This window comes from Camelus bactrianus, chromosome 12, assembly GCF_048773025.1.
Source record: "Camelus bactrianus isolate YW-2024 breed Bactrian camel chromosome 12, ASM4877302v1, whole genome shotgun sequence".
NCBI lineage: Eukaryota > Metazoa > Chordata > Mammalia > Artiodactyla > Camelidae > Camelus > Camelus bactrianus.
In genome coordinates, this window is record NC_133550.1 from 64,909,781 (window position 1) to 64,923,548 (window position 13,768).

General features: G+C 46.3%; 1 protein-coding gene across 1 annotated transcript in view; it reads right to left on the reverse strand.

The window, feature by feature from the left end:
• Window positions 1–8,460: 8,460 nt before the first annotated feature.
• ARFGAP3 (ARF GTPase activating protein 3) overlaps window positions 8,461–13,768 on the reverse strand; it is a 46,232-nt gene continuing 40,924 nt past the window's right edge. The window contains exons 15-16 of the mRNA XM_010960196.3: window positions 10,970–11,091; window positions 8,461–9,543 (exon numbers count right to left, since the gene is read on the reverse strand). Of these exons, the coding sequence (XP_010958498.2) occupies window positions 9,526–9,543; window positions 10,970–11,091 (140 nt within the window). The 3' untranslated portion in view covers window positions 8,461–9,525. The remainder of the gene's footprint in view (window positions 9,544–10,969; window positions 11,092–13,768) is intronic.

Genomic DNA, 13,768 nt, shown 5'->3' on the forward strand with positions numbered 1-13,768 from the left:
GCCGCATAAACACGGAGAGCAGAGCCATTTTCAGGTCTGGGAGGAAGGTCAGCAACCCCACATCCGAGAGCGGGAGCACCCCTGGGAGAGGGCTGAGGCCTCAGGGTCTGACCCTGGGAGGTCAGTCACCCGAAGTCCCAGTGGCAGACCCAGACCCCAAGGCTGGGTTTCCCAAGTCCTCTTGCCCCACTGCCACCACCCACCACGCGTCCCAGGAAGTTGTCACTCATCTGCCCACCTTAGCAACCTGCTTTTTATGGCAATGGGCCTGTCGGGCTCTCGTGGGCAGGGAAAGGGTCATGAACAAACCAAAACGAGTGGAGGTGATAGATGGCTGGGAAATGTGCCTCAAATAGGGAGTGTGAGGGGTTAAAGGTGCTGGGTTCGGGCTCCACCCAGTTCCTGGTCTGGCGTCTTCTCCTGCCAACCTGCACAGCACCCTCCCCAGGGCGGGGTTGGGAAGACGAAGCTCCTTCATTCAAAGTGCGTTCTGGGGGCGTGCCAAGATGGCGAAGTAGGGAGACTCACAGCTCGCCTTCTCCCACAAATGTACCAAGAATTACATCTACAAACCCACTGAATCGCACAGAACACCTACTGAACTCTGGCAGAGTGTCTCTCGCTTCGAAATACAGGAGGATTCTCACAAAATCCAGTAAGAGAAAAAAGAAAAAGTAAATTGGTGTGGGACCAGTCCTGCGGGGAGGCAGCAGCAAAGAGAGAAAGGCACCCTCACGCTGGGACGCCCCCCTCTCCAGCCGAGAGGTCAGCAGGGACAGAGCGGAGCTTCCGAGGCTCGGAGGAGACAGAACTGAGGGAAGCTGGCCTAGTGGAGCCCTGTGATCCCCAGCCCTAGACGCAAGCTGGCAGGGACCGGCTGCTGGAGATGGTGAGGAGCCCGGGCAGAGGGCTGCGGCCCACTGCACAGCGGCAGCCTCAGGGAGCTGGAGGGCAGTCTGAGCGCTGACGAGGGGTGTGTGCGGAACAGAACAGCCCGGGGCCCCCATAAAAAAGCACCAGGGCTGGTGTGCGTGAGGGGGAGGTGTGCAGCACAGCTGCTCCACAGCCGTCTCCGCTTGGGCCAGTGTGGGTGTGTTCTCGCGAGAAGAGGGGTGGGGCTTGGTCATAGCCATCACTGCTGCGTGGCTAAAAGCTGAGGCCATGCCTAGTGGCTCTGGAACGTCACAGGCAGGACAGATCTGTTTACAGCCCCAGGCGGAGAGGGCGGATTTGCTCTCTGGACCGTTTGTGGACCATTTGTGGACCCGTGCGCCGGTACAAACAGGCAGTGAGTGGAGTTCCTGCGCACAGCGGGGGTGAGTACGGTATCTACCACAGGCCTGCGCACCGCGCTGCATGCGGAGGCGGGGCCGGGGTCTGCCGCTGTCCCTGCTGGCGCACCACGGATTTAGGCGTGTGACTGCACGCTCCCTATGGCAGGCCCTAGCGCCTGTCATTGGCAGATCTGTGCTGGTGGTTCCTGGGTCCCAGAACCTGGGGGACACCAGAGTGGGAGGCCAACATTCCCACCGCTAAGGCGGGGACAAATGCAGCGTCAATAAAGAGTACTTTCTAAGCCCACATAACACGTGACAGACAACACCAGAGGGCACTTCCCAGTGGACATCTCCAGCAGAGGTGCACTCAGCAACTCTTCTTCCCAGATGAAGCGCTCCAACCCTGCCTACCACACACCACAGCTCAGAAATGGGTCTAGGAGCTTCTATTCCAGCAACAAGGGAGCAGACTGGGTCCTGTCAAGGCTGTGACAACCACAGAACTAAAAAGGAGGCCAAACTCAACAACAGTCAGGGCAGGCTCTGATCACAACACCAGCCACACCCCCAATCAAAGAGGTAACAGCCAACACACGTGGAAGACAGACGTGGAGACCAGCCACACTGAGAACAGCCCTCGCTACAAAACTATTATGCACACAGTCTACACAGGAATGCTGCCACTTCAAATACAAAAAATAAAACAGCCCTTCAAGACCACAGTAGGTGACTGACGCTTCTCAATCCACAGAGCCAGAGAAATATAAGTAACATGAAGAAGCAGAGGAACCTCTGCCAATTAAAAGAACAAGAGAAGTCCCCTGAAAGAATGAACAGTGAGATAGACCTTGACAGTCTACTAGGTCATGACTTCAAAAAGGGGGTGATAAAAGCACTGAAGGAAGTAAGAGAGACTATGAATAGAGACAGAGAATACTATGAAAAGGAAATAGAAACTATAAAGAGGAGCCAATTAGAAACAGAAAACTCTATGGCTGAGTAAGAGCTGAGCTGAAAGCTGTCAAAAGCAGACCAAATAATGCAGAGGAACGAATACGTGACTTAGAAGACAGGATAACAGAACTCACCCAATCAGAACAGCAGATAGAAAAGCAAGTAAAAACCAACAAAAGCAATATAAGGGACCTAGGGGATAACATAAAGTGTGCCAACCTACACATAATAGGGGTCCCGGAAGGAGAAGAAAGAGCAAAGGGGATTGAAAAGGTATTTGAAGAACTCATGACTGAAAACTTTCTAAACCTAAAGAAGAAATCAGATACCCAAGTACAGGAAGCACAGAGGGTCCCAAACAGGAAGCCAAACAGACCTACATCAAGACATATTATAATTAAGATACCCAAAGTTATGAAGATAAAGAAATGATTCTAAAGGCAGCAAGAGAAAAACAAAGAGTTAGTTACAAGGGGCCGTCATAAGGCTTTCAGCTGATTCTACACAAACACTGCAGACCAGAAGGGAGTGGCAAGATATATCCAAAGTCCTGAATGAGAAAAAGCTGCAACCTAGGATACTGTATCCGGCAAGACTATCCTCTAGACTAGAAGGAGAGAGAAAGAATTTCACAGACAAGCAAAAACTAAAAGAATTCAGCAATACTAAACCTATCCTAAAAGATGTATTGAAAGGTCTACTCTAAATGGAAAAGAAGCAGGAAGCTATAGAAATGAGAAAACCATAATGGAAATGTGATAACTACAATGAGTTGCAAGAGAATAAATATGAAGATGTGAAAAAAAAATAAGGGTTTCAAAATCATAAAAGGTGGGAGAGGAGAGCAAGTAAATACAGATTTTTTTCTCTCTTTTTTTTTTCTTCATTTTTTTTCTTCATTCTTTTTAGGATGTGTTTGAGCCTACATGGCTACCAGTCTAAAGCAAACAGATATGGTAAGGTGTTAACATACTTGAAAAACAGGGTAACCACAAATGAAAAGCATACAATAGAGTCATAAAACCCAAAAAGAAACCAAGCTAATACAAAAGAAAATTATCAAACCAGAAAAATACCATATGACATCACTTATATGTGGAATTAAAAAAAAAAAAGACCAACAAACTTATTTACAAAATAGAAACAGACTCACAGACATAGAAAACAAATTTATGGTTACCAGAGGGGGAAGGGGGTAGGAAGGGATAAATTGGGAGTTCGAGATTTGCAGATACTAATATATGTAAAGTAGATGAACAACAATTTCATACTGTATAGTACAGAAAACTATATTCAATATCTTATAGTAACTTATAGTGAAAAAGAATATGAAAATGAGTATAAGTATGTTCATGTATGACTGAAGCATTATGCTGTACATTAGAAATTGACACAACATTGTAAACTGACATACTACGATAAAATATATGTAAAATAAGAAAAAAACAAAACAAAAAATACCTTAAGGAACCTCTAGGTTAGTATGTATTAGCCTCTGTCGACTATAAAGCCCTCCCTCCCTTAGGTGTTAATTACCAAGATTCAATACACATAATTCTAATTTTAGACTAAGGTTATTGGGAGTCAGGGGAGAGGCAATTTTTATCAAATTTACCTTGACTTCTTCAACAGAATTCCACCAAATACAAGACTTATTTTTGAAGTGGAATTAGTGGATATTGACTGAAATAGTAATGCTTCAGCTCTAAAGACATCAGCAACAATAAAACATAGCCCTGAAGGAAACTTACGCGTCTAATTAGAGCTGGCTACTATTATAAGCGAAGAGTCAGCTGGAAAATTCAAGAAGTTAGAGCTTGTTTACTTGATCCCCAACTTTTAAGAAGTATAATCTGTTACAAATTCTTGAAGTTTAAAATATTTTCCTACAGCTGTGTAAACTATTGGCTAAAGAGAACTGATTTTCCTGTTACCTCGTGCTGTAAACTAAAAGGCTCAATAAGAATTTATCCAATAAAAAATAGTACTAAAAATTACCAATATAGGGATAAATGACAGAAAGGCGTCCTTGCTGGGAAGATGGGAGGTTTATGCTAAATAAATGCACTAGCTTGCAACATGTTGTATTACTGCTTTGCAGATCAGAAGCGGTCAAAATGTTATAATTTCACATGGTTCAAACTAATGCATAACCATCAGATCCTTTATGAAAATGCTTTTCGAAAGTTGTTTTCTCTGAGTTAAAAAATAATACATTTGTACTGTAGAAAGTGTGGGGAAAGATGAAAATGACGAATGAATATAGTAAAGATCACTCATCCCTCAAACCAGAGATGATCATAGTTAATATTTTGGTACATTTATATCTACTTTTTCCTAAAATGTGTACATGGTATATTTTTCAAATATCTGAATCATGTTGTAAAGTGGTTTTATAGCTTTATTTTATCACTTATGAGTATGAACATTCCCTCTGAAATTGGAATCTGGATCCAAATCCCAGTTCTACCATTCATTAGCTGTGTGACATCATGCCTGTTACTTCATCTCTGTGAGTTAGTTCCTTGGAAAACAGGGAAAGAAGCTTGAATTCTACCGCAAATTAAGATGATTATTTAGGACATATTCTCCATCTGCTGGCTGTATATATATATATATAGAGAGAGACAGAGACAGCGACAGAGACAGAGAGGGAGGGAGAGAGTCACCACAGTTTCTGGCAGACAGTAAATACTTAATGTTAGCTATCACTAATAACTAGTATTTGGAAACATTTCAAGGCTACATTGTATTCTTTTTTTTAAAGATTGAAGTACAGTCAATTACAATGTGTCAATTTCTGGTATACAGCACAATGTCCCAGTCATGCATATACATATGTTCATTTTCATATTCCTTTTTCTTAGATTATTATAAGATTTGAACATAGTTCGTGTGCTATACAGAAGAAACTTTAAAAAAAAAATCTATTTTTATATGTAATGGCTAGCATTTGTGAATCTCAAACTCCCAAATTTATCCCTTCCCACCCCTTTTCCCGGGTAACTGTAATATTGTGTACTATGTCTACATTTACTATGTCTTACTATTCTATTTTGTAGATGAGTTCATAGTGTCCTTTTTTTTTTTTTTAAGATTCCACATATGAGTGATGCCATATGGTATTTTTCTTTCTTTCTGGCTTACTTCACTTAGAATGACAATTTCTAGGTCCATCCATGTTGCTGCAAATGGGATTATTTTATTCTTTTTTATGACTGAGTAGTATTCCATTATATAAATATACCACAACTTCTTTATCCAGTCATCTGTCGATGCACATTTGGGTGGCATTCATGTCTTGGCTATTGTATATAGTGCTGCTATGAACATTGGGATTCATGTATCTTTTAAAATTAGAGTTCTCTCTGGATATATGCCCAGAAGTGGGATTGCTGGATCATATGGTAAGTCTATTTTTAGTTTTTTGAGGAATCTTCATGCTGTTTTCCATAATGGCTGCACCAAACTACATTCCTACCAACAGTGTAGGATGGTTCCCTTTTCTCCACACCCTCTCTAGCATTTATCATTCATGGGCTTTTGAATGATGGCCATTCTGACTGGTGTGAGGTGATACCTCATTGTAGTTTTGATTTGCATTTCTCTGATAATCAGTGATACTGAACACTTTTTCATGTGCCTATTGGCCATTTGTATGTCTTCACTGGAGGATTGCTTATTTAGGTCTTCTGCCCATTTTTGAATGGGGTTGTTTGTGTTTTTGTTATTAAGTTGTATGAGCTGTTTATATATTTGGAAATTAAGCCTCTGTCAGTCGCACCATTTGCAAATATTTCTCCCATTCCATAAGTTGTCATTTTGTTTTGCTTATGGTTTCCTTTGCTGTGCAAAACCTTGTAAGTTTAATTAGGTCCCATTTGTTTATTTTTGCTCTTATTTCTGTTGCCTGGGTAGACTGCCCTAGGAGAACATTGCTAAGATTTATGTCAGAGAATGTTTTGCCTATGTTTTCTTCCAGGAGATTTATCATGTCTTGTCTTATAGTTAAGTCAAGTCTACATAATATTCTTTCATACAGTAATTGTTTAACCAAATATTTTATTATGGGGGAATTGGATTGTCAATGTATTTTCATTGTGACGTACAACGCTATAATAACCAAAAAACAAAAAACCAAAAAACAAAAAACCAACCCCCAAACCAAAATGCATTCCAAGCACAGTCTTAGGCACGGGGAGAACCAGTGAACCCAGTGGACCAACAGCCCTGTCCTCAGGGCACTTCTGTCCTAATGGTGCTGGGAAGACAATTAGCAATAAACAGGATGAGGGAGAGGATTGAGGGAAAAGGCAGAAGGAGATGACTGGGGATCACAAGTGCCTGGTGAGGGCTGTAATCTTTAAAAGGGAGATCAGGGTCACAGAGGGGTGGGACCCGCAGGTGGGAGTGAGCCACACTTGCCAGCAACCAGGCAGCTGGCGTGGCCCCAGCGAGTTAGCCTGGAGGGTGAAGGGCATGTCAGGGAGGCAGGGGAGCTGGGCCACGTGTGCGAGGGCCCCTGCAGAGCGGAGGTCTGGATGGAGGCCCTGACGGATGGAAGGGCCAGTGAGGAGACCCTGGGCTGTGGTGCCGCAGGATTTGGGGGAGGGCCGCATCCAGAGACGAGCAGGACTCGGTGGGCAGAGCAGGTGTCCTTGTGGAGGTAAAAGTGCCTGCGGGCAAATGGGAGTGGGGAGTCTTGGCTGAGATCCTGGGATCCCGTCAGAGGCCTTCAGGTCACTCTGCTTGGCCGCCCAGCGTCACCCAGGCCACCAGGCTCCCCCCGTCCTGGGAGCCCTGTGATTTCACTGTTGGGCTCAAGCTTCCGGGAAAGCCCCCTCCAGGCAGCACCTACCTCTCTATTCTGTTTCTCTACATTCCAAACAGCTCTTCAGGGTGATGAAAAAATGCTGCATTTTCAAAGAGGATTTGTTCTGGTAAAACATCCCCTTTGCTTTCATAACTCTGCAGAAGTATCTGGGTCTTACTGGGTTTGCTCTCAAGAACAAAAGCGCAATAAATACCTTTTTCAAAGCACTAGTGCTTAACCCTTTAGCCTAGTCTTGGCCAGTTTCCACAGGTCCTTGGATTGTCATATCACCATTTTCTTTTTAATCAATAGATCCTGAATATGTTTTGTTAGAACAATTATTAATTAACATCTTTACTATTTGAAGCACTCATGCAAATTGATTACAAAATAAAACACCTAAGGCCCAAGGATAAATGGGCCAGGAATACAAACTAGTCTCTTTCTTTCTCTCTCACACACACACATGCACACACACACACAGACACACACATACGCACACAGACACATGCACACACACACACACACACACATAAACAGCACACATGCACACAGATACACACACATGCAGACACACACACACGCACAGGCACACACGAGCACACACACACATGCAGACACACAGACACATGCAGACACACAGGCACACATGCTGGGACCGGGGGAGGGGGAGGGGCAGCAGCAGGATGAGCCCAACAGATGGGGCTCCTGCCGCCCGCCCTGCTGTCAGGGAGGACCTTCTGCGGAGTCTCACTCACCCTCTCTGTAAAATGGGAACATAATCTGCTCGGAAGGCCTCCCGGCGGTGGACTGAGCCCAGGCCCCAGCCTGGATGGGGCTAAGCCAGTGTGGGAGTTTCTCATGGACACTTGAGGACTGAATTGTGTCTCCCTAAAGTTCCACACAGTTGCATTTGGAGGTGGGCCTTTAAGGAGGTAATCAAGGTTCAATGCGGTCATAAGGGTGGGGTCCGAATCCCACAGGACTCATGCCCTTATAAGAGGAAGAGGCGACAGAGGGACCTCGGGCTGTTTCCGAGGAAAGGCCAGGTGAGGACACGGAAGAGAAGGCAGGGGTCTACCAGGTGGGGGAAGAGTCCTTCCCAGAAACCGCCCCCGATGCCGCCTTCGTCGTGCACTGCTCACCTCTGGAACTGTGAGAAAGAACACTCTGCTGGTTAAGCTGCCCGGGCTGTGGCGCCTTGTTTGGGCCGCGTCTTGGGCTTGAAAGATGTCACTCTGCACACCCTTTTTTTCAACACGGGCTCCCGCCCTGCCCCTGGACAGCTGCCTGTCAGGCTCCACACACTCAAAACACCTGTGATTGTATCCTAAACAAATGCACACCCATGTTATATATACCACAAGCCCGGATTTACCACTCATTACGAAAGCTTTCGTAAAAAAGCAGGCACAATCTGCTGTAACTGTTTATTATATTTAGAAGTCTACAAATTTGAGCTTTTAAGAAAAACTCACAAAATACTCAGCTGAAACCACATTTCTGGTTCATCAAATTTCAAATATATTTTACTGTGCTGAACAATATATTCTAATGCTGTCTAAAACACAGCCAAATTATTTTTCTTTATTCATTTGTACACATTCTGTAATTTTTTGAAAACCAAGATTAAGATAAAAAATATTAAGAAAACTACCCAATTACAACGACTATTTTCTCATAAACTGAAATCCTTTCTGTGGGTGCATCTTCTCACCTTACTCATTTTGACTTCTGTACACTATATCGATTTACAAACGCACTTAGGGAGTTCTCACCTTACATTTCTCATCAATTCAAACAGCAAACATCTTGTCAGAAGATTAATTTGCTTAGCAATACAGAAGCTTAGGCTGTTAAAAGCACTCACTGAAGATTATTTTTAAATTTATAGATCATACAAAATAAACAATTTCAAAGGGACAGACGTCTTTAAACATTATTTTGAAATCACCTTAATATGTGGAAGTATATGAAGCAGTCTGTCAAATTAGACACCAGTCATTTTTGGTCTTTTTTAATTTTTTGCCCCCTTTTTAATGAAACGTATGTGGTGAATTTTGTTGCGCCAGGCCCTTCTTGCATCAGCTGATTCCAGTAGCCCTTAGCCCACGAGTCTCACAGCACCGAGATCCTCCCACGAAGGCTCAGTCCTTGGAGAGGTGGGAGGAGCCCATGTCTCCGGAGTCCCAGCTGTTGGAACCAAAGATTCCAAGAAAATAAAGCAGGGATGTGCACGGATGTGCCAGGAGGAGGGTGTGTGCAGGAAGTAACGCGGAACAGAAATACAATAAAGCTTCTACTACATCAAACCTAAGAATTTCTCAAAAGAAATGTTAAAAACCAGTAATGTATATATACCATGTGAAAAAGTTGCAAAACAATCTGTAAAACTGGCTGGTCTTCACTGCGGTCTGTGATGTGGTCACTGGTTCACTTAAAGAGGAATCTTTCCAGGAAGCACGTACTGAGAGGTCAGTATTAAGAACCGTAGCGATCCTAAAGAGAGAACCAACACTCAGCATCACTTCCTCATTCTCAGCATCACCAAAACTGTCCGCAATGACACGGAGCACCAACTGCCAGGCCGCGGGGCAAACCGGCGCCGAGGGTGCCAGGAACCGGAAGCATCCAGCCCCCGCTGCCCCACGCTGTGGGCCGGGCTGAGGGGCACAAGGCCACGCGGGGAGCCCTCCAGGAGGCAGGTGTGAGGGGAGAGAGGAACCCATTTGGAGTCTGAACCCTGAAACTGGTTCAGCCGAGAGATCCTGCAGCAGCAACCTGACCTCTCTGTGCCTGTTTCTTCATCTGCACAAGGGGGAAGTAAAAGGGGACAAACTGTAAAACGGGGACAATCACCTCTAAGATAGGGATGTCACCTCCTTGGAAGGACAGATGTGGCCTCAGCTGAACGAAGGGACATGCAAAGAGCTCGGTGAATTCTAACCAGAGGTTGTGTTACCAACAGTAGGAGCAGCAGGGCTGAGGAATCCTCCACGGTGGGGGCACCCTACACCTCGCCAGCCTGGGAGACCCCCTTAGAGGCACCCGAGTCCACGCTGATTGGGTCCTACCCCTATGGTCGTGTTTTACGTTAATAATCGCACACTAAAATCACTGGACGTGAGCAAGAAAGTTCACGAAACAAGCCTTCATAGAATCAGAGCCAGCCTTAAAGTGTCATTCACAAGCATGTTCCATCCTCGCCTCATTTAGAAGTTGGAAATACAACCTAAACACCCAACTCAGGCAATAGTTAAATACATTACACGTATTTTCACTCAACAGAATGTGGTTTCTGGGAGGGGAGGGTATAGCTCAAGTGGTATAGAGCATGCTCAGCATGCATGAGGTCCTGGGTTCAATCCCCAGTACCTCCTCTAAAAGAAAGTAAATAAATAAATAAAAAATAAATAAAATGACCTTACCTCCAAAAAATTAAAATAAAAAAAAAAAGAATGTGGTTTCTGAAGAATTTTTAATTACGTAGAAGTGCTTGTAAAAAAACATCATGAAGAAAGAGAGAATATAAAACCGAATATACAATGTAATCCTTTAAAAATTTTAAACAGATATGCATAGAAATCTAGAATTAAAATAAACCAAAATACTAACAGAAGTTTTCCCCTGTGAAATGGGATTGTGGGTAATTATTTTCTTCTTAATATGTTTCAATATAGGACAAAAATAGATAATGATCATGACATTCCTGTAACAGTTCCTCTACAGTCATAAATTAGAAAATTTAAACAAACATGAAATTATCATTTCTGATTTTCTTGATGTCCTGGGTTACACTGTAGCAAACATATAAATCAATAATATAAAATCTAATTTTCCAGCAACTGAAGAGTGGTCCAAATCTCATTTTCAGAACTATGAACCCACCATCATGCTCTGTTAACGCCATCCCAGCTTCACTGACCTGAATTGAAGTCATGACTCCGTTAGCAAAGACGGAGAGCTTCCCAGCAACAGATCTCACCCCCTGCTTGAACTGGGCCATGTCGGGAGCCATGGGCAGCACGCTCGTGAGGTTGTAGTTTCCTGCACACAGAGCACACGCTGGCTCATCACTCTAGCTCAGCAACAGCACAGCCGGCGCCCCCTCCCCTCCTGCTTCCCACAAGCAGCCGCTGCGTTTAAGGGAAAAGGACCCTGCACTGGGTTTCAGCACCAGCCTGGCTACGAACCAGCTGCAAGACCTCATGTGAGAAGATGCAGTACTAGGTCTTCGGACTGTCACAGGTTCAAATGCTGGCACTGCCACTTCCAAGCTGTGTGCCTTTGGAGAGGTTTATTACCCTCTCTGGGCCCCTGTTTCCTCCAGGTGCTTAACACAAGACCTGACAGGTAAGTACTCAGTAAGTGGCAGATGGGCAGACACCTGTGGGTTTTGTGGGCTCAGCGTCCCTTCCCCTCTTTATGTAAAAGCCCTCCCTTCCTCTGGGAAAAATCCCTTCCCTCGACCCCCCTAGCCGCGTGTGGACACGTGACCCGGAGCTGGCCAATCGGAGCCTTCCTGGGACTGCAGTATACTCAAGGGGGAGGAGCTGTTTGCTTGCTCCCTGGTTAACAGCGGGGATGAGTTATTGGCAGGGATGAGGCACCGCTGTAACTGGCTGTGATCAGGGCTGTCCCCCCTCCCACTGACTCTCAAGGAGGGAAGGAGGAAGCCTGTCGCGGCAGGAGAGAATGAGGCTCAGCCAGGGAGGTGAGCCAGCGTCAGGTGAGGCTGTTTGGAGGCTGTTAGCTGACTCTGAGCTCACTGCCAGTGCTCCAGGCCTGGGGGCTGACCCCTCACCTTTACCGAGGCTGGCGTCAGCTGGGTTTCTGTTGCTTAAGTTTTGGTTGTCCCAACACAGACATTAGCATGCTGAACCAACACAGGTGGAGTGTGTCACGTTATCACACATAAGGGGTCCCCAGAGCTGACAACCGGTCTTGCGTGGTGCACTTTTGTCACATAGTTATAATAAGGCTCGGAGACTTTGTGAGTGAATCCAAACCCTGCAGGTCCTCCAGGGAGCCAGCCCAGTTACCCCTTGGCTCCACACATGACCTGTTTACACCTGCCTGTCCTTTACGCAGTAGTAGTTCCTTCCAAGAACAAAATAGAAGGGACACCACCCAGAAAAGACAGTGATTGCCCACAGTGCTGTTCCCATGCCAACCATGCAGGAGGGGCCCCAGGTGTGGGTTCTTGCCTCTTTGCCTCCCCCCTGATTTTTTCAAGTTCTGTAGCCCTTTGCCAATGACGGAGCGGCAGCCCAGCCCAGTGACAGGACTTGGGTTCAAATCTCAGCATAGCGGTGTTGCCAGCCTGCAAAATGGGTCTTGGAGGAAACAAGGAGCTAGTGTGAGATCCTGAGTGCAGAGGGCCAGCATCACAGCTGCTCTATTATTTGGAGGGGTCCAGAGTGGCCAGGGAGATGTGGACCAGAGGTCAGCAGGGTGACCTCAGCAGAAGCACCTCACTTATGAGTTTCCAGCTTGAGAAATGTTTAAAGAGAGCACAGCTGAGGCAGGACGGTTATGGGACCACGATCCCTCACCAACTACATTCAGTCCCCAGGTGCTCCAAGTGCCCACATCATTCCTCTCCTCCTCGTCTCTCTACAGGATCCCCAATTTCTAAACCTTACAACAAGATGTGTCCCAGTGACAGAGTTCTGGTCAATGGGATGTAAGCAGAAACGCCTTGCAGAGCTGGGGCATGCCCTTTTCCTTCCTTCTTCCCCCTTCCTGCTAGCAGGGATACAGATGTGATGGCTAGAGCCAGAGCAACCATATTGGGCATGAGGTGAGATAGAGAATGGAGGTCATGAGCAACAAGATGAAAGGGGCCTGGCACCTTGGCCCCAGGGAACACAGCTCCCCAGAATCTGTGACCGAGAAACAAATTTGGACCTGATTTAGCCTCTGCGATCATGCAGCTTCATTCCTTCCTTAATCCTCACTAACAATCTAAGCTCCTGGGGGTATGATGCGTGGCAACTCCTAGAGGAGGTGACAGGTCCCCAGCAAGGCGGTGCCCTCCCAACCGCCCCTGCAGCTCTGCTGCCCCGGGCTCGATGGCTCCAAACTTGAGAAAACTGACTGAAGATCTCCTGATCTTTGCAAAGTCTCCTCCTTTGGTATCCGGGCACTGTGTCTCCTCTGAGGCTGCCCGGGGCAGCGGACAGGAAAGGACAGGCGGCAGTAGTTAAAGGCTGTCCAAGTGTGCCCAGGCTACACAATGGGCTCCAGGAAATGACAGCTCAAGCCACTTTCTCAGAAGAGGCTCCTTGACCCATGAACTAGTCAGGTACCCCATGACAGCCACAGGGGGTCTGGTGCAGAGAACAACACAGACCTGCTTTTCCAGAGCTCATCGCCCACTGGGGAAGTCACACCCACAACTGGCAGCACTGCCTGAGCCAGAGGCAGTGGGATCAGGAGCCAACGGGCCTGAGCGTCCTGCGGAGGCTTACACACCCACTGGCAGCGGGAGGCTGGGAAGGAGAGGAATTAAGGACGACTCCCAGGTTTCTGGCTCGAGTTACCAGGAAGATGGAGAGTCCCTTCTCCAGATAGGCCCTGGGGAGAGGGAGGGCAGGCCCAGGGCAGGGGAAGCAGAGCCATGCGGTGCTCAGGGTTAATGTGGAGGCCCTGTGTCTGTCTAGAAGGCCAGGTGACACTCTGCCCCATGTGGGTAGGCAGGCTGTCTGCTCGTCACAGGCAC